General features: G+C 31.7%; 1 protein-coding gene across 3 annotated transcripts in view; it reads left to right on the top strand.

Annotated features, from left to right (window-relative positions):
• The first annotated feature begins 3,799 nt into the window (after positions 1-3,799).
• Positions 3,800-22,197, top strand: part of LOC148604326 (protein dachsous-like) — a 57,877-nt gene continuing 39,479 nt past the window's right edge. For all 3 annotated transcript variants that reach the window (XM_088547457.1, XM_088547456.1, XM_088547455.1), the window contains exon 1: positions 3,800-6,009. In XM_088547457.1, coding sequence (XP_088403583.1) covers positions 4,249-6,009 — 1,761 coding nt within the window. In that variant the 5' untranslated portion in view covers positions 3,800-4,248. The remainder of the gene's footprint in view (positions 6,010-22,197) is intronic.

Below are 22,197 nucleotides of genomic sequence, written 5' to 3'. Positions count from 1 at the left end.
ATTATTTTCCTCAGTTTATCGACAATCATTATTTCCGTTGATTTGTTAATCTTTAAGGGAAAAAAACGTATTTAAGACTGTTTTATTGAAAATATCATAAAGAAAATACATTATATCAATATCTAATAAGAAACTCGGGTACTACTAGAGGGACCCAAAAAAAAATCAGGTACTACTAGAGGGACCCAAGAAACTCGGGTACTACTAGGGGGACCCAAGAAACTCAGGTACTACTAGAGGGACCCAAGAAACTTGGGTACATGTACTACTAGAGGGACCTACTTATTACCTTTCTGGACCCCTTCGATCCTTTTATTTGAAATCTAAAATGTGCTTTTTAATTCTGATTTTCATCTATCTTTTTTTCTTTGTGCTTGAAGGTAGTTACATTATACGAGTGCTTTAACCCTTATTTATCGTCTAATGTGTGTGCGTGCTTTGTGTCGTATGTTTGTATGTAGCTACAAAATGTGTCGAATTAAAATTAGTTTTCGTGCCGTTTACGTCAGTGTTATTATTATTATTATTATTATTATTATAATTATTATTATTATTTTCAGGGGAAGGATTATTTATTGGGAAAGTTGGGAGGTCAGGTGTGGTGTACTAAAGATTATACTATATATATATGATATACTATTTTGTCTTCTACCAATGTCACTACAAATTTAAGGTTTGCTTTTAGAGATGGAACTGTATTCAACAAAGATTTATCAGAACATATCATGAACTTACAATTACAGACTGTATGCAAGTTGACAAATGATTCTGCACTCATTTTCATCACAAACGAAACTCGTTGTATTATATAAATCAACCAAGATATGATAGAGTAACCAAGGGAACCAAGGTTATAGCGGTATTCAAAAGAATGTAATCCAGGGACAAAGACCAGACGTGAAAAACAGACATACACAACAAAGAACATAAAGAAACTAAAATCATACATATAAAGTAACAAAAGCAAATGAGCAACTCGGACTCACTAAAAACTGTGAGCATGGACCAGGTGCACCGGTAGGGCAAGCGTCCTCTGCTTTTCTAGAAACACCCGCCGAGTTGCTCATAAAAAGTCAAGTCCGGGGTAGACGATAGAGGAAAAGAAAACTATGACACGTTGAACAAATAAATTTTCATGGCGCAGATGGATACACCGTAGCGGTTCACGAGTTCATGGTGACGACCATAAAACTTCTGTAGTGATGACTTCAATCTTGTAGTAAGATAACCCTGTTCCAGAAGCCTATTTGTTAGAATACTAGCGCGATACAAAAAGTCTGCGTAGTTTCGGCAAGCTCTGGTGTAACGTATGAGTTGTGATATGAACACTCCATACGCAGGTGTTGAAGGGATGTTGCCACATGATATATCCTGAGAAATGGAACCTATAAAGTAATTTGTTTGATAAAAGAAAAGCTAAGGAAGTTCAGTCCAATAATCGTTTCATCAAGTAATTTTGACTTTGATGAAGCAAGGAATATAGATGTAATACATTATATTTTTGGTAGTCATGTATGCCGTTACACATCTTATTTTGAAATGATTTATACAATGGCGCTTGTAGTTTTGATAAGCCCGTCTAAGACGGGTCGTAATAAATATGTTGCGTTAACATGCTACATCGTAACTACATTTTTGAAGAAAATTCCAGCTTTAGGTTCTGAGTAATAAACTTCAAAAGGGGGAGGTTCAAGATTTTACATGTCATCTTATATTTTGGGAATGGCATGTTAGATTTACTTCAAATTTTACATTTTTTTGTTTTGTTTTTTTTATTCAATTTTTTTTTTAAATGTATCAAGGTCTACTAACATCTTGTTGAAATTCCTATTTTTCATTTTGGTGTAATTGACTTTTTCATATTTTTATGGGATTTTTTTACACGTCGAAAGCCGTATATACATGTAACATAAAATACAATAAATTTCAAACTTCGCTCATTTGTTTGTTGTGATCTAACGCTAATGACGAACTTGAATTTAGTGTAGAACGATAGATTAATGGCCCGGGTGTGGACTCTATGATTCTTTTTTTTTTTTAGGAAAAGGGGGAACATTAAATCGATATTAATGAAGACAAAATGGCTAATTTGGAGTCAAAACGAAACTTCTGATAGACTTTGTATAACAATAAAAAGAGTATAGTCGAAATATTATTTTCTCCCATTGCTACTTTGTGTAGAACTTACGAGGTAATGAAGGATATATTAAGGTAAGAGCGCAGCACTGATCGTTTTATACCTTTTGTCGGTTACTTATCGTTTTCTAGAATAAAGTTGAATAAAACGAGAACATTAGGCGTACATAACGTTAGATAGCATCAAGGGTAACTGGATTTGTTGACTCTCGGGACAATTAAGCCATAAAAGTTGAGAAATTTGAAGGTCGCCCGCTGTCCACTAAAACATTTTCTTTGCAATTGAAACATCATTTTGTAAACATTTTCTTTCGAAGTATGATATATGAAAAAAATGCACTTCAGTTAGATTGACTTGTATGTTTTTAATTTTATTAAAATATAAATGTATTCTATTCACTTTTGCTTTATTCTGCTTAGCGATTGTCTCCCTTTGCATATAATTGATTGGGGGAAAATTTGTTTTACCAATCCAAGATGGGTCTCCAAAAACTTTGATATGAGTTTTATTATATTTTTATGCTGCAACACGACAAAAAAGTTACTCCGATAGGACTGTAGTTCAGTAAATAAGCATGCATATTCGTAATTAGTGTAGTATTATTTACACAAGTAAATTTGTTTAATATATTTCTTCAAATATATATAGATTACCGCTATAACCTTGGTTCCCCTGATTACTCTTTCAAAGTGAGACCATGTCCCACAGGAACTTGTCCAAAATTTTACCCCTTTCCTTCCCTAGAAATGGTATATATTTACCTTGTGTAAAAGGAATGGAAGGGAAGGGGTATTTTTTTTTAAAATACGAAACCAGTGCCTATGCCGGGTACCCCACTTTTCACATATCTCTTCATTTTGCCTCAGAGCTTCAAAATGAAATATTTTGTTGTGCATGAATACACACCTATACAGGATCAAGAGTTTTTACCTCGGCGTCAAGCACGTTTAGAAAGATATGTTTTCAATATTTAGCAGACTGAATATCATACAAAAATTTAAATTGCTTTGGACGTTCTTAAAAACTGCTGTTGACCAGCGAAACTGAGCAATTACCATAAGCTTGCACTTATGGCATTCAGGAATTGATCCGTCATTTGTCACCGTGCTATTAATGCATATATATATATTTTTTTAAATTTTTTTCTCCTTTGTGATTATAAGCTTATGGTCCTATGAGTTGGTTAAGTAAAGAAATGAATTTGAATTTATATATTTATATATACGTCACACCAGCATATAACTGTAATTGATTATAGGTCTCTGACATCGGGACTTTATATTGCACTCCCTGGTCAAATGTTTTTTTCAGCAAAATATAGTATTCTCCCCGTTAAAAATTAAAGTTAAGCGATCCTCTTGGTCCCCTCTGAATGTCCCATTTAATTTTGTCACTGATAATAACTTTTTTATCCGATTTGATCTCTGCAAGTTATATTCTTTGAAGAAACCGTACGTCTTTATATGAAAACATTCAATTCTAATGTCTAAGTAGTAAATGTACATTATTAGACTGTTAATTCTTTAATTCTTTAATTAAAAATACTCTGATATAATCTCACAAAGCGTTGTAGAGTCTTTTGCTCAACAAATAGATTATCTTAAGGCCATTCTCTACCGAAGCGGTAAATCTCAAACGAATCGAAACCGAGGCTTGATTGGAGTCCTATACATAGTAACTGAGAGTTCAGGTAGCATTGTGTGTATTCCACTGAAATAATACAAAATGGACATGAATTTGGACCGTTGGTGATAAAAATGGATTTGGATGAAGATTTGAATTATTTAGTACAAGTGTGATACGATAAGGAACGATTATAATCAGAGGTTGCCGTTAATTCTCAGGTGTTAACATTTTTACAGGTAAATAAGAAGTGACAAATGCTATACCGTTGTAATTGTATAATGGGGTTTCGTGTGACGGATTTGTTTTACCATTTAACAACAAATAGCCGAAACATGCTGTGAGAAATTGGACAAACTGTTAAAATTATTTTTATACGAATCGAAATATTTTCAAGCGAAGAAAAATGACTTAGAAAATAGAAGATACTGTATTTTTCAGAGGAATGTAAATATTTGGAGTTGGAAAAATATATTTTTTAAATCAAAATGGAACACTTTGCCAGTTGTGTTCCCCATCACACTAGACTTAAAAAATGGAATTTTATATTGTTAATAATTGTGAGTATACTTGCAAGCCATTGTAAAGGTGATTTGGAGCAGTTTTTGAGTGTTCGGGAGGAGCAGTCAGCTAGCGTGTATGTTGGTACGATCGGGGAGGGCAACTCCAATATAGCCCCTCCATTTCAAGCGTTTGAAGATTCTCCAGACTTCAATATAGACTTAGAAAACGGTGATATACGGACTAGCAAGAAGTTAGATAGAGAAACTACAGCAAATTACCAATTAGTATTCTTCGCAACAACTACAGGAAATATCATTAAAGTTTATATAAATGTTACAGACGACAATGATCATTCTCCATATTTTCCAAATGGGAGCAAATCGCTAAGTCTTTCAGAAACAACACCAGTTGGAACTAAAGTTATAGTTGGGAGTGTTGTAGACCAGGATATTGGACAAAATGGAATTCAAGACGCTCAAATTATTGTTGGAAATGAAGATGGACACTTTGAATTAAGAACTAAAAGATCTGGTAGTAGCTTATTTAATTTAGAACTTGAAACAAAAAGTGCCTTAGACTATGAAGAAAAATCTACATATAATTTACTAATACGTGTTGTAGATGGAGGAGACCCACAGAGGTCTGGTGATGTACGTGTTAATGTTACCATCATAGATGCGAATGATAACCCTCCTCAATTCATACACACCAAATACTCCATCCGCGTAAATGAAAGTGTACCAGTTGGTACAAGTATAGCAAGAGTTGAAGCTACTGACCAAGATTCTGGAGAAAATGCCAAAATTACGTATACTCTGGACCATCTGTACAATTCTGAAGAAAGATTCTCTGTAGATCCATCAAGCGGTATTGTACGCGTAAATAAACCTTTAGATTATGAAACAACACAAAAATATGAACTTTCAGTTATTGCTACAGATAATGGTTCTCAACCATTATTTTCATCTGCAAGAATAGAAGTTTTTGTTGAAAATATAAATGAGAAACCAGCAACTATCAACCTTATGTTTTTAACCACCTCAAATCAGTCTGCTGCAGTCGCGGAGAATGCCACGATAGGAACCTATGTTGTTAGAATATCAGTGAGTGATCCAGACAATCCCACAGAATATTTTTCCAATATAAATGTATCACTACAAGGAGATCTTGGTCATTTCGGTCTAAGGACTGAAGACAAAGTAATCTATTTCATATATGTAAAAAGTTTACTGGATAGGGAAAATGTTGCCAAGTATGACCTGAATATTGTGGCTGTGGATTCAGGTGATCGTCCACTGCATGCTACTTCATCTTTCACATTATTTGTTGATGATATCAATGACAATGCTCCGTCTTTTTCAAAAAAGGAGTACCAAGCGGAAATTTCAGAACAGTCAGCAGTTGGTACCCCAGTAACTAAAGTCACAGCAACAGACAAGGATGAAGGTCAGAATGCGAAAATAACATATAGAATTTTGGATGTTCAGGACACCAACTCGGACTGGTTTAAAATCGACAGTAACACTGGATTTATCTCTACGCGTGTGGATAAAACAGATTGTGAAGTGAATGCACAACCTCGGATTACTGTGGTAGCATCAGATTCTGGAATTCCATCTCTTTCTTCTACCACTGTTGTTCTGGTGACGATTCGGGATGTGAATGACATGGAGCCAGAATTCCACCAGTCATTCTACAAAACGTCAGTGAAAGAGAACGCTGAACAGGGGAAGTGTTTTTTACAGGTAAGTGCTGCTTGTCTTTTTTTGTATACAAGGTTAGAGTGCACTGTACATGTATTTTGAGGACATTTGGAAAACTCTAGGATTTATGTGTTTCCTTTTTCGTTCAACAAGGATACATGTATTTTATTAAAATTTTTACGAATCTTTTGTGTACAATTTGTAAATCAACAAAAAAAAACTTCAAAAAAATGTAGAGAGATTTAAATACTGTGTACTAAAACAAAAAATGAATCTGTGAATAGAAAACGTACCAAATGTGAAAATTCTGCTTAAAATAATTTGAAATATAATAATAACAATCATTATGTTGAAATATGCAGTTATTCTATCTGTTTGTATTGTTCATTTATCTTTCATTTGGATGTAAAACAATATAGAGGAACTGCTTGACTGGATATTCATTGTACATATGTATATAATCCTTAATATGTGTACATGTAGGAAGAATTAAAACTTAAAAAAACACAAAGGATCAACTGGTTTCTAAAGAAATTTGTATTAATTCATACTCAAATCATTTTAATGCATGCAACTTTTGTTTTACACATGTTTAAATTTGCAAAAATAAAACTTCCTCATTTTTATAAAAAAATTGTACCAATTTTCAATACACAGTACTACAGTATTATCTGTGTAATATTTTGGTATCTTCATTTTCTCAGTTGCTGGAGGAGATACAAGTAGACACTAAGATGAATAGTTTTTTTCAGCTTTTCACAAGTTTTTGGTCAAAGATAAATTGATGATAATGGTTATTTAGTCATTTTTTTATGAATCACCTTCTCCACAACACAGGTGGTGCAAATTTACCTGAACGAGACTTCAGAAACAGGTGTTGAAAATATGCAAAGGAAACTGGAAAAGTGATGGAAAACTATTATTTTTAAGTGCTTATTTTTCTCGTATAATTAATGAAAATACTTAATGTGCAAGGTCATTAATTAAAAGAAATGTTTTATAGTGTGGACCTGCTGCAAATACATACATGTATAAAAGATATATTTAAGCTTTGCCTATCTTATGAAGTTTAATTATTCAACCATATTTAAATGATTTTTAAAGAGTTCTTCTATTTTTGCATTTTGATTCATACAATTCATCAAGTCTCATGAATTAAACATGAGACAAATATGCCTTCTGTCATTATTACTCTATTTCCTGTCTCCTCATTTGCATATTATTGTTTAAATGTATGAAGGCTTTTTTCAGCTTTTATATCACTATATTTATGCACTATTAAAGGAAAAGTGACGATAGTTTTAAAATTCCTTAAAAGCAACTTGACGGAAATTGAAGCAATTAGTGACTTAGATAATTTTGGTGGTCGTTTGGTGCTGTGAATGGGTTTGTCTGCTCGCAGCAGTGTGAGTTTTAATAAAACAAGCACTTCCCCTTTGTTCGTGCTCACGCAAATTGAAACTTGACCCCTGTTGACATCTTTTGAAAAGGTAATTTTGTGTCCAGATGAAAGCTTAATTTATATTACAGTATGTTATGATCCCTTTTGCTTGACTATCTTTGTTAAAAATCTTAACTAAGTCAGAAAAATATGTTAAAAAGCAAAACAAGTCATTTAAAAGTCAAATATATAAGGGTATATTACCATATTATAATTACTTGATGAATGTAAAATTAGGGGAGAATTCTTTGAATTAAGATCACAATTTTTTGTATCAGTATAATTTTTATTGCTCTGTTGTTTGGTTACAAGTATTTATTTTCATGGCAAACTTTTTTTTTATACACGAGAATCATCTGAAATAATTTTATTATGAGTAGCATTCAACTAGTTTGAGTGCTTCATAAACTTCTCTTGGTTATTTGTACCCCACTTTTTGCTGAGCCATGTGCTTTGCTATGATCTTACTAATCATAGACTATGATCTAGAGTGTAGTAGTAATAGTACACACACATGGGTTAACATCTCTCTGGCAGGATTATATAACAAGATGTATTTTTTTTGTATTCCTTGGTATGTTAAACACTCCAGATTATTTCATCATAGTAGATTAATTTTGACTTAATCCTGCTCTAATATCAAAGTACATGTAATTACATTTTACACTTTATTTTTTTCATAAATTGATTTATAGCATTATAAAAATATGTATAATGTAATTAATTGATACAAATGTATATACTGTAATTAATTACTTGAGGGTTTCCTTCCAGAAAACTTCGGTATTTTATGACTCCTATAGGTTCTTATTTCAGACAATGTTTTTATTTTGCAACTCCTGTAAATCTTTTTGTTTACATGCAGTTTACTCACCACATACATTCTCAGTCTTCATATTTTTTATTAAATATTTTAACAACTTTCTTTTCTTTACATAACTTATACAGCTGTATAAAGGCACATCTCTCTTACATTTATATCACAAATGAGCTGTAATGTGCAAAGAAGATTAGCTGCACCTAAAACATGCATTGTGAAGTAGATACTTTGCCTCCCATGAATAAAACACGATTAATATATTAAAATGTGGAAGACAGTCCTCTGTTGTATCAACAACGGGCGATTTTAGTGTAAAAATCAATGTTAGAACGTCACAATACAAAAATTTAATGTGCATTGAATTTTCACAGTTTGACAAAATTTGTTTCTCTTATCTTTTCCAAAATCAAATCTATGGAACGTGATTTGGATAAAAGATTTTAGCTTAATTTTTGAATTTAAACTGTTTTGTAAGAAATTTTTTTCTGTGGCAGGGAAAAATGAGGTCCAAAGTGTTCAGAGGTATTGAAATGTTTTGAACTGATCATTTCAGCTTTAGTGTAAATGCTTGTATGACTGATTATTTTTATTTGAAATTTATTGTTTACAAAGTCTTGGAATTAACATATCAGATCATTTTATTAAAAAAATTTGCAGAAACAAAGTATGTCCAAGAAATTTCAGAATAACTTTACCGGTTGTCCAATCTTTTAATTTTCTTCTAATGCAACAAAAATTAAAAATTTCTTATATTTTTTAACACTGCTAGTGAAAGACACCTTTTAAATGGTCCTGGGTTGAATACATACCGTAAACTGAATACTTGCAATCTGTACTTGAACATGGATACTGTTACAATGAAGACATGACCTGGTGACCTTGGTTTATAGCTACAAATTTGTTTGATATCTATGTAAAAGAGAAATGAGTAGGAACTAAACCAAGAATTTGGTCATCTGAAAATCTTTAAGGAGATAAAACTACCAACAAAATCTCTTAATTGACTGTTTGGTAAACTTGTATGTTATCCAGCCTTTCCTATAAAGTATTTCTTTTCTTTTGATGAGCATGTTTTCAGTGACCGTCTTCTTAAAAGTAAACATTGAGTGGTATTATGGCAGAATTCTTTGACTTAACATATTGAAAACAAGACAGTTTGATAATGACATTCTGGGGAGTACTTTGTGGAATTCGTTTAAAAAAGTGTGAAGTAGAATCTTAATAGAACTGATTTTGTCGTTATTGGTCTGAGTCTGACAACTATTTGAATTACGATGTTTTTACTTCATTTGCTCAGCTCATAATAGTATACTTCAGATTTAGAAAATACAGACCATATTATTCTGAAGTACTGATAGAGTCAACGAGTGAGGGTTAAATCACTCCAAACTTAAAAATTCAATGATTTTCGTCTCAAAAATTGGAAAGCCATGTCTAGATTGTGGATGTTGACATAATCAAGAGTAGAATTTGCATAATTTTTGTTTAATTTTCTTCAAGTGGTCTACAAGGTTTGGGTGTCATACGATAATAAGCCTTAGAAAAGCCTTGATTTCCCATTATATACTACCAACTCATTATGTCCAATCTCTTTAAATTTTATACTACTTTAAACCCATGTGACCATTCTTCTTCTTTACATTTGGCCCTTTGTTTACTCCACTGAGTCCATATTTGACTTGGGATTAAGTTTGTAAAGGTTTTTTTAAATTTAAAGTGTACTTATGAAGTTCTCAGTTTCTATGGCATTCATTCAAGTTATATCACATAGTGAATTGTCAAACATTAGTGTGTTGTCTTTTGGGCTTTAGAACTTACCTAGACAATTTTGAATTAGGATCTACACATATGTGTGATTGTTGACTAAGTAATTTAGATCTTGTGACAATGTATGTAACCCTTATTTTTCTTGATCCATCTTGTTATTACAGTTATATAATGTAAAATAATCATTTTCTACTTGGAAATCTACTCTTAATCCACAGATGTATCAGTTTTGACCAGTCTTAGTAAAATTAGAGGAGATTACTCAGATATTGGCTCAATAAAAATAATCAAACACGAGATAATTGATGATAATACTAAGACAAACAAAATTTTGTTACAATAACATTCCATAATAATGCAGGGTTTATCCCATTAATGTTTTAAATCCCTGATAAAATGGGAAATATTTGAGGTTCTCACAAATGTTTATCTTCATAATCATGAAACACTAGCAGGTAAATGTCCGAATTGACTCGGATCAATCAAGCAAAACACAAAAGAAAAATCGAAATGACATGCTTTTTACATTATCTCCAAAATCTGTAGAAAAAATAGACTTCTTTGATTATCCCATTAACGGAAATTAGTCAGTATAATTACTGATTTTCGATAAAGATAATCTACTCCTGTTACAGTCCAATAGTTCAGAGAAAGTCATGAAATAAAAATGAAGAATTTGTAGATTTGTCATTCCCTAAGGCACCTTAATTGTTTTCTAAACAGACAGTTATTCTTTCACTCAATTGTTTCCCCCATTTGCACACTTCTTGCTCTGTAATTTGAAAAAAAGCTGGAAGGAAAAGTGAAAAATAAAGAAAATGAGACAGAACTTTAAATACATCTGCTTTTGCAACTTTATAAATTTTATTTATTTATTACAAAATTTCAAACAAGAATATTTATTCACACTTTATTCTTTTGAATCATGTTAAGAATTTAAATGTAGCAAATTGAATGAATTTTATAGCTATTTTATAAATTTGATAAATTTTATGATAATTTATAGCACTTTCATTACCTTTGAGTTTAACACATATGGTTTCTTAATATATTTACAATCAAAGGGAAGTTATCTTCTTTGAGATAAACATCTTGTTAAAGTTATATTTTTATCAGAATTACAAAAAACAACTGTGTCATTCATTACTTGCCTAAGTTCATGAAATAAGGAAAAAGAAAGAATCTAAGAGAGTAAAGTAGAGTTTATTGTCAGTGTAGAATCTGAAAGGGAAATACAGGATTAGAACTCCAGTGATAAACTATTTAAAATGAGTAGTTCGTCACAATAAAAAGTCTTCAAATGGAAAATAAAAGTCAAAGATAATTATAAGAAATCCAGTAAGAAAAATCTAGCCAAATGTAAAAATCAGATGACTGTTCCCGAAGTAAGATAAAAAGAATTATTGACTAAAAGAATTATTGTCACTAAAAGAGCCAGATTTGATTTAGAACAATTTCCATTGATTCTGTTGAATTCCAGCTTTTGATCAGCTTGGTCGTCTCCTGATTAGTTTGGTACATTTATTGGCATGAAAGCAAAAATCTTGTTTTACTGGTATCTTTTCTTATTTATTTTGGATTACTGTAATGCCATGTAATATGTTTGTTGTTTTTGTGTAAAGTCATATTTTCTCTGATTTAATACAGGAAAGAATTAGAGTAATTCCGTAATAGGAATGAATTGAAATGGATAAAAATTCAAATAAAAACTGGAAAATTGGCAGTAATTGTATTTTTGGGATGCATATTGTAAACCAATATCACTTTTTACATTGCATAACACTTCTTGTGCCAATATTGTAACAATATCTAAAGAACGATTGATCTTTGAGTAGGAGAAAAGAAATTGAGCAAGATGTCCAATTTTAAGCCTCATTGAAACATTTTAAACAGACTCACTAAAGTTAAATTTTTTCATCAAAAGTTTGATTAATGGGTTTAAATTGTAAAACGTGCATTCTTTTGATGTTATGAATTGTCACTGTGGCAACCACTTAAGTGTCTGTCCTTGTTAGAATCAGGCAGTGGGCAAAACATGGTATGAAAAAACCATCATTTTGATGGTGTAATTAGACTGTCTACACCATCAGAATCAAGGAAAGAAGACGATATTTTCCATGTCATATTGTTGCATTGATTTATAATTTTTTGAAATGCACTGAAAATGAACATTTCAAGGTTAGATATCTGTATCAAAAAGCTCATTTTTCTAACATTCTATTGAAAATTTTCTGGGCAAAGCCAGTGATGCAGAGGTAAAATAATGGTCTTTTCTAATAGAGAATATATCATTGAGTGATATTACATTGCCAGATCGGTGGGGTTTTGACATGCATGTTTCTGATTTTTCACATTTTGCCTGATTCTTAAATACTTACGCTTATGAGTAATAATGCAGTTGTCTATTTTCTTTCCTTGTCATGGGAACAGATTTGACCAAAGGTTGACCAGTTGTAAATTCATATCAAAAACTGCCTAGACATTTAATTTTAAGTTTCCAGAAATGGGCCAGAAGTCAAGTTCCTATAAAAATCATCTCTTATGATGACCATCTAGTGCTGATTTCTGTGTTCTATAAAGATGGGTATTTTTGTGGAACAATTGGGTCATGCAGGGTTTTCAGTGAAAATTCAATTCCTTTACAGATTTATGGGAGCTGAAGAGTTCACATGGTTAATAAGCTGTCCACAATCTACCTTACAAATGTCATGCATGCTCACAGCCCTATAAATACATTGTCATAAAAATCTAAAGAATTAAATGGAAAGGCATGCAGAATCCTTATTTAGAATTTGTCCCATGAAATTTATGGAAATAAAGAGGGCTTTACAACAGATTATTGCCATTTGATAGTTTGGAGATGCTGATAATTTATTGTATGAACTTATGAACTTAATTAGTCAGATTTATGGCTTAGGATTATAGAGGTCATTGTAATGACTAATAAAGAATGACCCAGTGTCCATTGATTCATTTCCATTTTATATGAACAGTTGGTCTGAAATGGTTGTGAAAGATTGCTTAGTGAAAGTCTTTCCATATTGAAGACTAAATCCACCTTTTTGTTGTGATTTTGGTTAGACATATGATGTTGGAATCATTGTCTCTCAGTATTTTTCCCCTTTTCTACATCAGTTAAGTTCTCACTGTCTCCCTATGGTTGTTGTTTAGTACTGATGTGATGCTTTGTCTGTAAGATTCTCCCCCTTTCCATCTGTGTATGGACTTTTTTGGTTTAATATTCATGTTCAGAGATCCTTTGGAAATTTCCTGGTCTTCTGTGCTGATATGAGGGGATGCTGGTTGCAGCTTTAGTTTATCTTACCCCTGTCCGTATGATCTGGACCAGAAATACCTTGTAAATGAACTAGAAAGTCAGTCTTAAATTAACCATAAAACACCAGTTGTTTATAGTTGATAAATTGCTCTCATTATAACTTCATAGTTATGCATTTTTGCTGCTAAAATGCTATTTGCACTTGTTTTGAAAGCAATGACAAAAATGTTAGGTAGGTTGGTAAGGAGACAACAGTGAAACCATCTAAAACCCATGAACATTGTAGAAATTAACTGTTAAACAGATGCTTCTTACATGTTTTCACCATTAAATCATTAGTAAGCAATGTCAGCTATGTTTTATATAACAGCAGAAAATGATCAATTGGTAAACAGATATATAATTTGTTGCTGTGATGGACTGCATGGAATCAGTGGATTCTGTTTACTTATACAAGTTCATAAAATTTATATCATGCTTTCAAATTAGTATAGTATTCATGTAGGTCTAGACAGAATGTTGTTCTATCGTAGGGCTTGCTTAGTTGTTTACTGTATAAAGTTGCTTGGTGATTGTGCTGTCATTTGTCTAACCTTGAAATTTATTTCAGTGTCTACAGCAAAATTTCTTTTTCTCGACTGGAAAATGAAAGGGTTTCTTCCTAGTAACAATTTGTTGATGTAGGATAAATTTAGGACTCTAATACTTTGATGCATTGTCCATGTAGATTGTGTATTTCAATCCTATATTTCATGCATTGTTGTCTCTGCTGGTTCTGTTGGTTGAAATAGGTGCAATTCTGAAAATTCAATCAAGTGATTAGTATTCGTTGCACATAATTAATTTTGGGTCGTGGTATTTTGATCGTTTATTTTCCCCTCAATTTGAATGCACTTAGTGGTATGTATTCTTTGTTTGGCAACTTTTATCTTAATGTGTTGGGTCACAGATATTTCCATTATTTTGTACCATTTCTGGTTTAGATATTAATCATATACATAAATGTGGAAGCTCATTCAAGGACGCATTTGATGATGTTTGAGATTCATGCAGATACCATTTTAAAATTTCATTTTATTCAAGCAATAAGTATACATGAAGTTTGGCACTTATTGAAATAGATAAATTCATAAAAGTATTGGTCATAAAACCTTGAGATCAATTGATATTTGAAATGATAGGGTTATATCTACTCACACAATATAGATGGCTGTTGTAAGACCATCATTAGGCCATTGTAGAAGACAAGTTTTGGTATATTGAAGGTTTTATTACTTTAAAAGGTTCAGGTATAGAGCTTTGTATAGAGACACTGACCATTTATGACTGAAGTGAAATGAACATTTAACCATATTATAAACATAAAACATTGGCCATAAAGCCCTAGAGTATTGCCCCATTGACCAACACTTACCACTAGTTTTATTGGTGGTATGTTTGTACATGCTTCTTTCGAAGGGATTGCTCACCTGATGAACATTTGAAGGGATTGCTCACCTGATGAACATTTTGTTTCTCACAGTGTATGAATTTTGTTGAACTCTTCTGGTGTTTGAACTTAAGTTTAAAATTGAATTCTTTGGTTTGATTTTGATAGAAATTCTGAAAGAATTCTTAAACAAATGATAAACAGAAGCATTGACAATATATTTGTGCCATTTTTCTTACGAAGGTGTGGCATTATAGTGTGAATCATTGTATACCACCTACCAGAAAACCTAGTCACCTGAAACAATGTCGGTAGAACATACCAACTCGTTGATCATTCTGAAGAAAAGCAACAAACTAATCTGTTAAGACAAAACAAAATTTGCATACGATTAAAAACCAATGAACTTTTAAAAAGTAAAAAAGCAAAACATTTGTAATCTTATCAGCCCTTCTGACATATGTGGGACATATCATACTCACATAAATGGGGAAAGTTTCCATATAGTTATGTTTACATGAACTTTTGAGGTCAACCAGACAAAAGACGTTTGTGATATCCAGTACTATAGATTTGTATCAGCTACTATTGTATTTACTATGAAAACTTTCAAGTAGTTGTCCTTAAGGTTTTTTATCAAGCTACAAATAATGATGTTTTTCATCAAAATTGTATGCAGGTGTAAAGTGTATATGGAAATGTACAAATGCAAGCCATGTTAGATATACTTTTTCTTCTCTCTGTGATGGTTTTACATATTTAATATCATATTTATACAAATAAGTTATTGTGGTTTAGAAATAAGATATAGAATTATTTCACAAAAATACATCTGGAAATTTTTTAACCAAAGAAAAACTTCTTTCTTATTATTTTACTTCTTTTTTACTTTGCCTTTTATGTGAGAACTTTGTCAAACTTATGGGGTAACCTATTTTCTAAAATAAAAAAAGACAAAAAAATGTGAATTTAAATCCTGACTGTCTGCAGAGGAAGTGAACAGAAAAGTGAGGGCCTTTCAATATGACAAGACCACTGGGTTATTTAAAACCAAATTGTTGAGGACCTTTCTCAGATGAATGAATTATCAAGATTAATTCACAGTGGTCCACCATTAAAAAGGACCTTTGTGTTAGAACAAGAGGGTGAAAAGTTATAATTTGTTCTCTGTGGGACCTATATATCACTCTCTCCAATAGCCACCATTACTGTGGTCACGACATTGAGGTACAATTTTGATGACAATCTCGTCTCTTGATTGAAAGGGTGCAATTTGAAGTATTGAAAGGAAGGCTGAGCATTTCTAATTTAGGGGTGTTCAGTGAACAGTGGTCTGAATCACATCGGTAGTATGTTAATTGTTTTGTTCCAGTTCTTATAATTATTCATTAACATGCGACATTTGGACCTTTTCTGTCCTTTTAAATGTTGATTGTCTTATAAGTGTGGTGATTTAACATAGATGTGTGTAATTAGTTAAAATTACAGTTTAAGAAACTAGTTTTTTTGGAACCTTGATGAATTCCTGTTCTATATTGGACCACACAGATGATTGCCTAAATTTGAGAGGACTTACTAGACGTTCTGTTGGTCATCGATTTCAACAAGACTACAAATTATATAATGTTGCAATTTTTTTCTTCATCTATCATGAATGATCACAAATGAAATTTAGTTTTAGAACTTATATTAAATTAAATTTAGATATGCAAATTAGAATCTCCAGAAATAGGTAAATGAATAATGTGCTACAGTGACTTATAGTGAACATATCTTTGAAATACTGTCCCAACTATTTGACTCAGTTAACATCACTTAAAACAATAGAACAGGTAATGATTTCATTACTTCTTTGGATGCTTGAATCAGGAAAGTTCTACCACTTAAATAATTAAATTATACTAAATCATTCCCATACTTTTAGTCTTAACAAACCTATGGAATTCTTGTATTTTCATTTTTTTCCCAACTGTTTTAAATGTCCTCATTATATTCTTTATGTTAAACCTCAAAATAAATCATTGCATGAATGTTGATATCAAAGAATTTATAATTTTTGCCAAAGTGCACATGACATCTGTTCAGAAAATTTATGCATATTTTTGAAGCACACCATTATTAAGTATTTCCTATTCTGATTTTAATATTTTCATTTAAGAAAACAGCAGGAGAAACGCTATTGATATTAGTTGGGTTAAGTTCAGACAGATTTCGACAAGGATCGATGCGGTTTACCTCTATAAAATATAGGTGTACAGGTTATATATACAGTTTAATAATCCAACTTGATTTGAATTTAGATGAATTTTATTCTTCTTCCTATATACCCCTGCTGCTCAAATGAATGTGACAAAGAGACTAGCTCTTAGGCTTAGGGCATCAGTTGATAGTTCACACTTGTCAGCTAATAACTTAGAAGCGTGATGATGTAGAATTTGTTTTCAGATGTTATAGCCATTATTGTATTGATATATTGATGTTTTCGTCAAGCAAATCAGCATGTTTGTTATGAAATCATGATCTATTGTTAGTATGATGTTGATTTGTGATCTATATTGGATTTAAAATATCGTAAAGTAATACTGGGCGTGTCCATTTTCCACCTGATTAGATGGGCCAACATTTGGCAACATGGTGGAGAATCTATTTGGAGTTGTATCTGGTTGTCCACATTGTGACAGATGCCCTTTTGTTATCTCTCTCTCTGATACATTTGTCAAGTGTCATGTGTGAAAGTGTCCTCCAAATACCTCAATTGTCAGTTTGAACCTAACCATTCTAAACAAACTTGGTATGGTTGAAAAAAATGTTCTAATTTTTAAGGATTGTCTATTTCTGTCTAATTTATTAAGTTTTAAGCCTGTTTTGGACGTTAAAACTTTTTTTACCCAAATGGTACGGAAACATGGTCATGTAATAATGATTGAAATTGAGAGTTTCTTACTCTTTGATCAGGTAATACAGAATTAGATGATCTTCAAGATTTGTTTATAATAGTCAATGGCTTTTTAATGTATGCAACACACAATAAAGAAATTAATAAAACATGAGTTTGTAAAAAAAAACTAAAAAAACAATGTGTACTTTGCAATAGCATCTAATAAATAGTTTTGAAATTGACTGTCCCATTGGGAGGATATCTTTGCAATCCACAATAGCCTTATTACGGCAATTTATCTTCAAATCCTATTTAAAACTATTATTGATGAGTCTAATAATTTTAACATATGAATATAATCATTTCTTAATTTATTCTAGACACAGTTTAAATTTTGAATGTCACTTTGCAATATAAATAAGAAAATTATTCACTGTTGTTTGTTTTCTCCTAGGCATAGTTTTAAATTCACGATTTTACAGGTAACGAGTTTTGTTGGACATCAAAGGAAACTTCACCTGGTTAGGGGGTCAACATAACACTGCGGAAATTAAACTTTCAAGTATCTTTTGAAGTTATAAGATATTTTATCATGTGAAGGGACCTATACATTGTAACACTCTTTGTGCATGTAAAAATTTTGAGTGTTCTTGCTCCATAATGGGCCATAGGAAATTGAAATAGATTTTAGAAGATACTTTTAGAATACAATTTGATGGAAGAATTTTTACCTAGTGATAAAATGTTAAGACGTAACACTGTAATTGACAAGTAGCAGTTCATTTTGCTGTTATAGTTTGAATGTACCCAGAAGCCCTTTAGCATGCAATGTGCATTTTCCTTTCATATCATTCTTCCTTGGTATATGACTAGAGGATTATTGCTCAGTTTTGCAGAATGTTTTTCAGTTTTATTTATAGGTCAATTATTGTGTACAGTGGGTGATAAAAAAACCTTAAATTTAAACATTCTTTGGTTTCTTTAATTTGAATGGTTTGGCCAAGCAAATACTAAGCTGCACTTAATTCACAATGTAAACTTACATTAGTTTAAAAATTTTATTAAGATGGCATAGAGCCAAATAATTTCTCTACTTAACTTAAAAAAACTTCTTTTTTCAAAAGTTTGTTAAAAAGGATAATTATTCTGTCATGTCTCGTAGTGTCTCGGTATTGGTATTGATCTCATGTATAAATCGGTACTTGGTTGTTCACGACTTCAAAATGCTTTTTAAAAACCACACATTTGATGGAATGTGGATAAAAATCTTACATTTTAAACCATTCTTTTCTGTGTATTTTCGGAAATAAGTGTGCTCAATAGTGTCTTTTAAGATTTAACATAAAATCAAGTTTTGACATGAATTTTTATTTGGTTGTATGGGAAAAAGACACAATCTGAAAATCACACTTAAAGCATGTTCAAGCTGTGTATTTGGCCATGTATATATTTGTCCAGTACATGAATCAGTAATTCTTTTAAAGATGACAAATTGGTTATGAATTCTTGTCAGAAGATGAACAATATGTGTCGTTAATTTTGTCTTTATCCATTTTGAGGTACCAAGGGGTTTTGCAATAATAGTGTATCATGTATTGTATTGTCACCAAACAAATATGAAATATAAAAAAATTACTATTTCATCAGTAGAGAGCTAAAATCTGTTGGAAGAGAATTACAACAAACAAGATTTAACCATGCTTGTAAATTTATGATGATTATAAAAAATGAAGCTTTTTCTCAGAGGTGGCATTAAATGCTTGTGGCTACATGTGCTTTACAACATTATTTTTGGGGGTGGAATTCATTATCATGTTAATTCTTTTTTACCAGGTACAGACAGTGATGTAACATATGACCTGTCCATTTAATTTTTGGTTTATACCTCCACTTTTAAAAATGATGATGAATGGCAGAACAAGTACATCTAGGGTTACCATTGCTATAGTATAGGATGGTAAAAAATGATAGTGTTGTAATCACAAGAAAAGGGATGTTGGTTTGTCTTCAAATGATGTATTATTTATCGGTACTTTAATTAAGGGCATGCTGTTACATTGAGGAACCTAATTTTTACTCCATAGAAATAAAGTGGAAGCTAATTCTTCATATCATGAGGGTTTGGTCCAAATTCCAATGCTGTATTATTTTGGCCCGTTAGACTTATACCATTTCTGTCCATACATTTCAATACTGGATAAGTTCATCCTATGGACCAATACCAAGGATTAAAATAGTTAGATAAAAAGAACTGTTTGACCATGATCACCTGTTGGCAGGTGTTAACATCAATGTCAGGGGGATTAACTCTGTCAAAGAGGGCAAAGGTCATCTCTTTGGATAAAACTTGTTAAATTTTTCAAGTTTTTCAAGAGATAACATTGAAGACAAATTGTTCGGAGATTATATAGATTGGTGAAACAGTTAGGTGTGAATGAATATTATCCATATAGAGCTTGACTTGAGCTGATACCCTTATTGTTCACAGATTGTTCAGGTTTAGGAGGGTGTAATGTTTTATACTGATTTCCTCTTATATCATATCCACTTCGACTAATCTTACAAGTTCATTCAATTCATTTCAATAGTAGCAAATTTAGGTATGCAGCAGAATTAATGTTACTCTACTTTGTATGTTGATAACTGAAATGGATTTTGACAATGATTCTTTGTTTGTTATATTTATGAAAGAAAATGGGAATCAATTTATCTGCAAGTCTTTGTTGCAACCAATACCTCCATTTATAAGGAAAGATATTGCCATACTTTCCATTTCAAATGACCCAAGAATTTTTGTCCTTCCCAGTTCCCTGAAAATTCAGTAACTGACCATGGAGGTTGCCAAATTTTCTTTGGCTTCTTGTCCATTGTAATTGATTGATTGGCTGGACATCAATGCTTGATAAATCAAACTGGATTCCTGTATGTAGATGATGCATGCTTGTTAGAGAACCAGGGATGACCATTTTCAAAGTCTTTAGTATGTTTGCCCAAAGACTGAACCCACAGCATTTTGCTGTCAAGGTGAATTTGCTTCCATGAGACCAGTAACGTGGCAGTCCTTTTAGTTCTGTATTGATGGATGAATAAACCGATTTTATCAAAATATTATAGGACAGTGTCCTGAAATCAATCGATTATCTAAATCTAGCTTGCAGCAAATGCATTAGATAAAAATAAAAATGTTAGATCTTATGGACCTTTGGACTTAATTTATATTTTACAAAGATGAAAAAATTGATAATTAGAACATTTGGCTCCTTCTGGGGTCCATTAGCATCATGAAAACATATCTTGGCCCCTTAGGTCATACCTAATGTAACATCCTTGGTCTATGTATGTTTGATATTTTATAGCCTTACAGCAGAAATCAAAATAGTTTGCTTACCCTTCAGGGCATAACTTTAATGGTGGACTTCATTTCATGCTTTCGTTAACTTTATTTGACAATTTCGTCATTTTATTCTTGTTGTGAGGGGCGTATGTTCCAAGTAAAACAATTTAATTAACATATAGTGATCTATGTTTAACATAGGAGTTTACTGGTAGAAGGACATGGAAAGTTTGTGGCTTGAGGGTCAATTTTAATGGTTGAATATTTACACTTGATAAAATTTATCAGATAAAATCATTCATATTGACTTTTTTTTCTGTGGACATCAGGTGTGGAAAGTAATCTTTGGTCTGTAAATCAATTGATGGACAATGTCCTCGATTGACCATGCTTAATTTCAAATTAAAGGCCAGGTGTGAAGTCCAGAGAAGGAGAAAATTATAGAAGACATTTTCTGTTGGTACAAAAAATAAGATCTGTTTTGTTAAACAGACCAGCTGCCTTATTTCACAACACATTTACCTTTAACAGTGAACACTTTGCTATTGATGGCAGATGGATGGTGTCTGTCAGGGATGTTTCTATTTACACTTGAGGTTTCTAGTTGTTTGTCTGTAAAAAATTCTTTGTCATTTAAAAATGAAAGTTGCCATTAGAATTGGCATTTCACAGTCCAGTTGAAGTTTGCATGTCATTCCCCTGAATGTAAAAATTATACATGTAATGCATCACTCATGATTTGATAGTTATCTCCCCTTTCATTGATGTAATTTTGGTGTTGACAATTGAGAAATGTCAGAAACGGACATTCACTGCAAGGCACCAAGGAAAAAATATACTATCTTAATTCTTCAATCATAATACGTAAAATGGTATCATTTCACCTTTTGATGTGCAAAGATGACCTGATAAAAGGTAAAGGTGCGTTTGATATATAAGTGATAGTTACCTGTATGTGTTGTTTTGATCAAGATTCTATCTGTCTGAAGGTCAGAAGTCATTTACTGATATTTACAGAAGAAGGAAAAATTGAAATGTTTTTATTTGAATTCAAGATAAAGTGATTTGATAAAGTTATAGTCGTCAGATGGTACTTCTTTGTAAAATATATTATCTGTAGATATTTCTGATATATAGTGAATTAAGCATTCCTACACTAACAATGTTTGTCATTCTCTAACTAATAAATCAGATAAAGATTTTTTTCAGTCATCCATTTTACTTTGATTCCAGTTACAATTAATAACATTGTAGCATCAGCAAAAATTTTGCAATGTTTTTGAT

This window comes from Perna viridis, chromosome 10 (genome assembly GCF_037379345.1).
Source record: "Perna viridis isolate PV_CMFRI_1.1 ecotype Kerala chromosome 10, ASM3737934v1, whole genome shotgun sequence".
NCBI lineage: Eukaryota > Metazoa > Mollusca > Bivalvia > Mytilida > Mytilidae > Perna > Perna viridis.
This window is presented reverse-complemented; position numbering and strand designations above follow the sequence as displayed.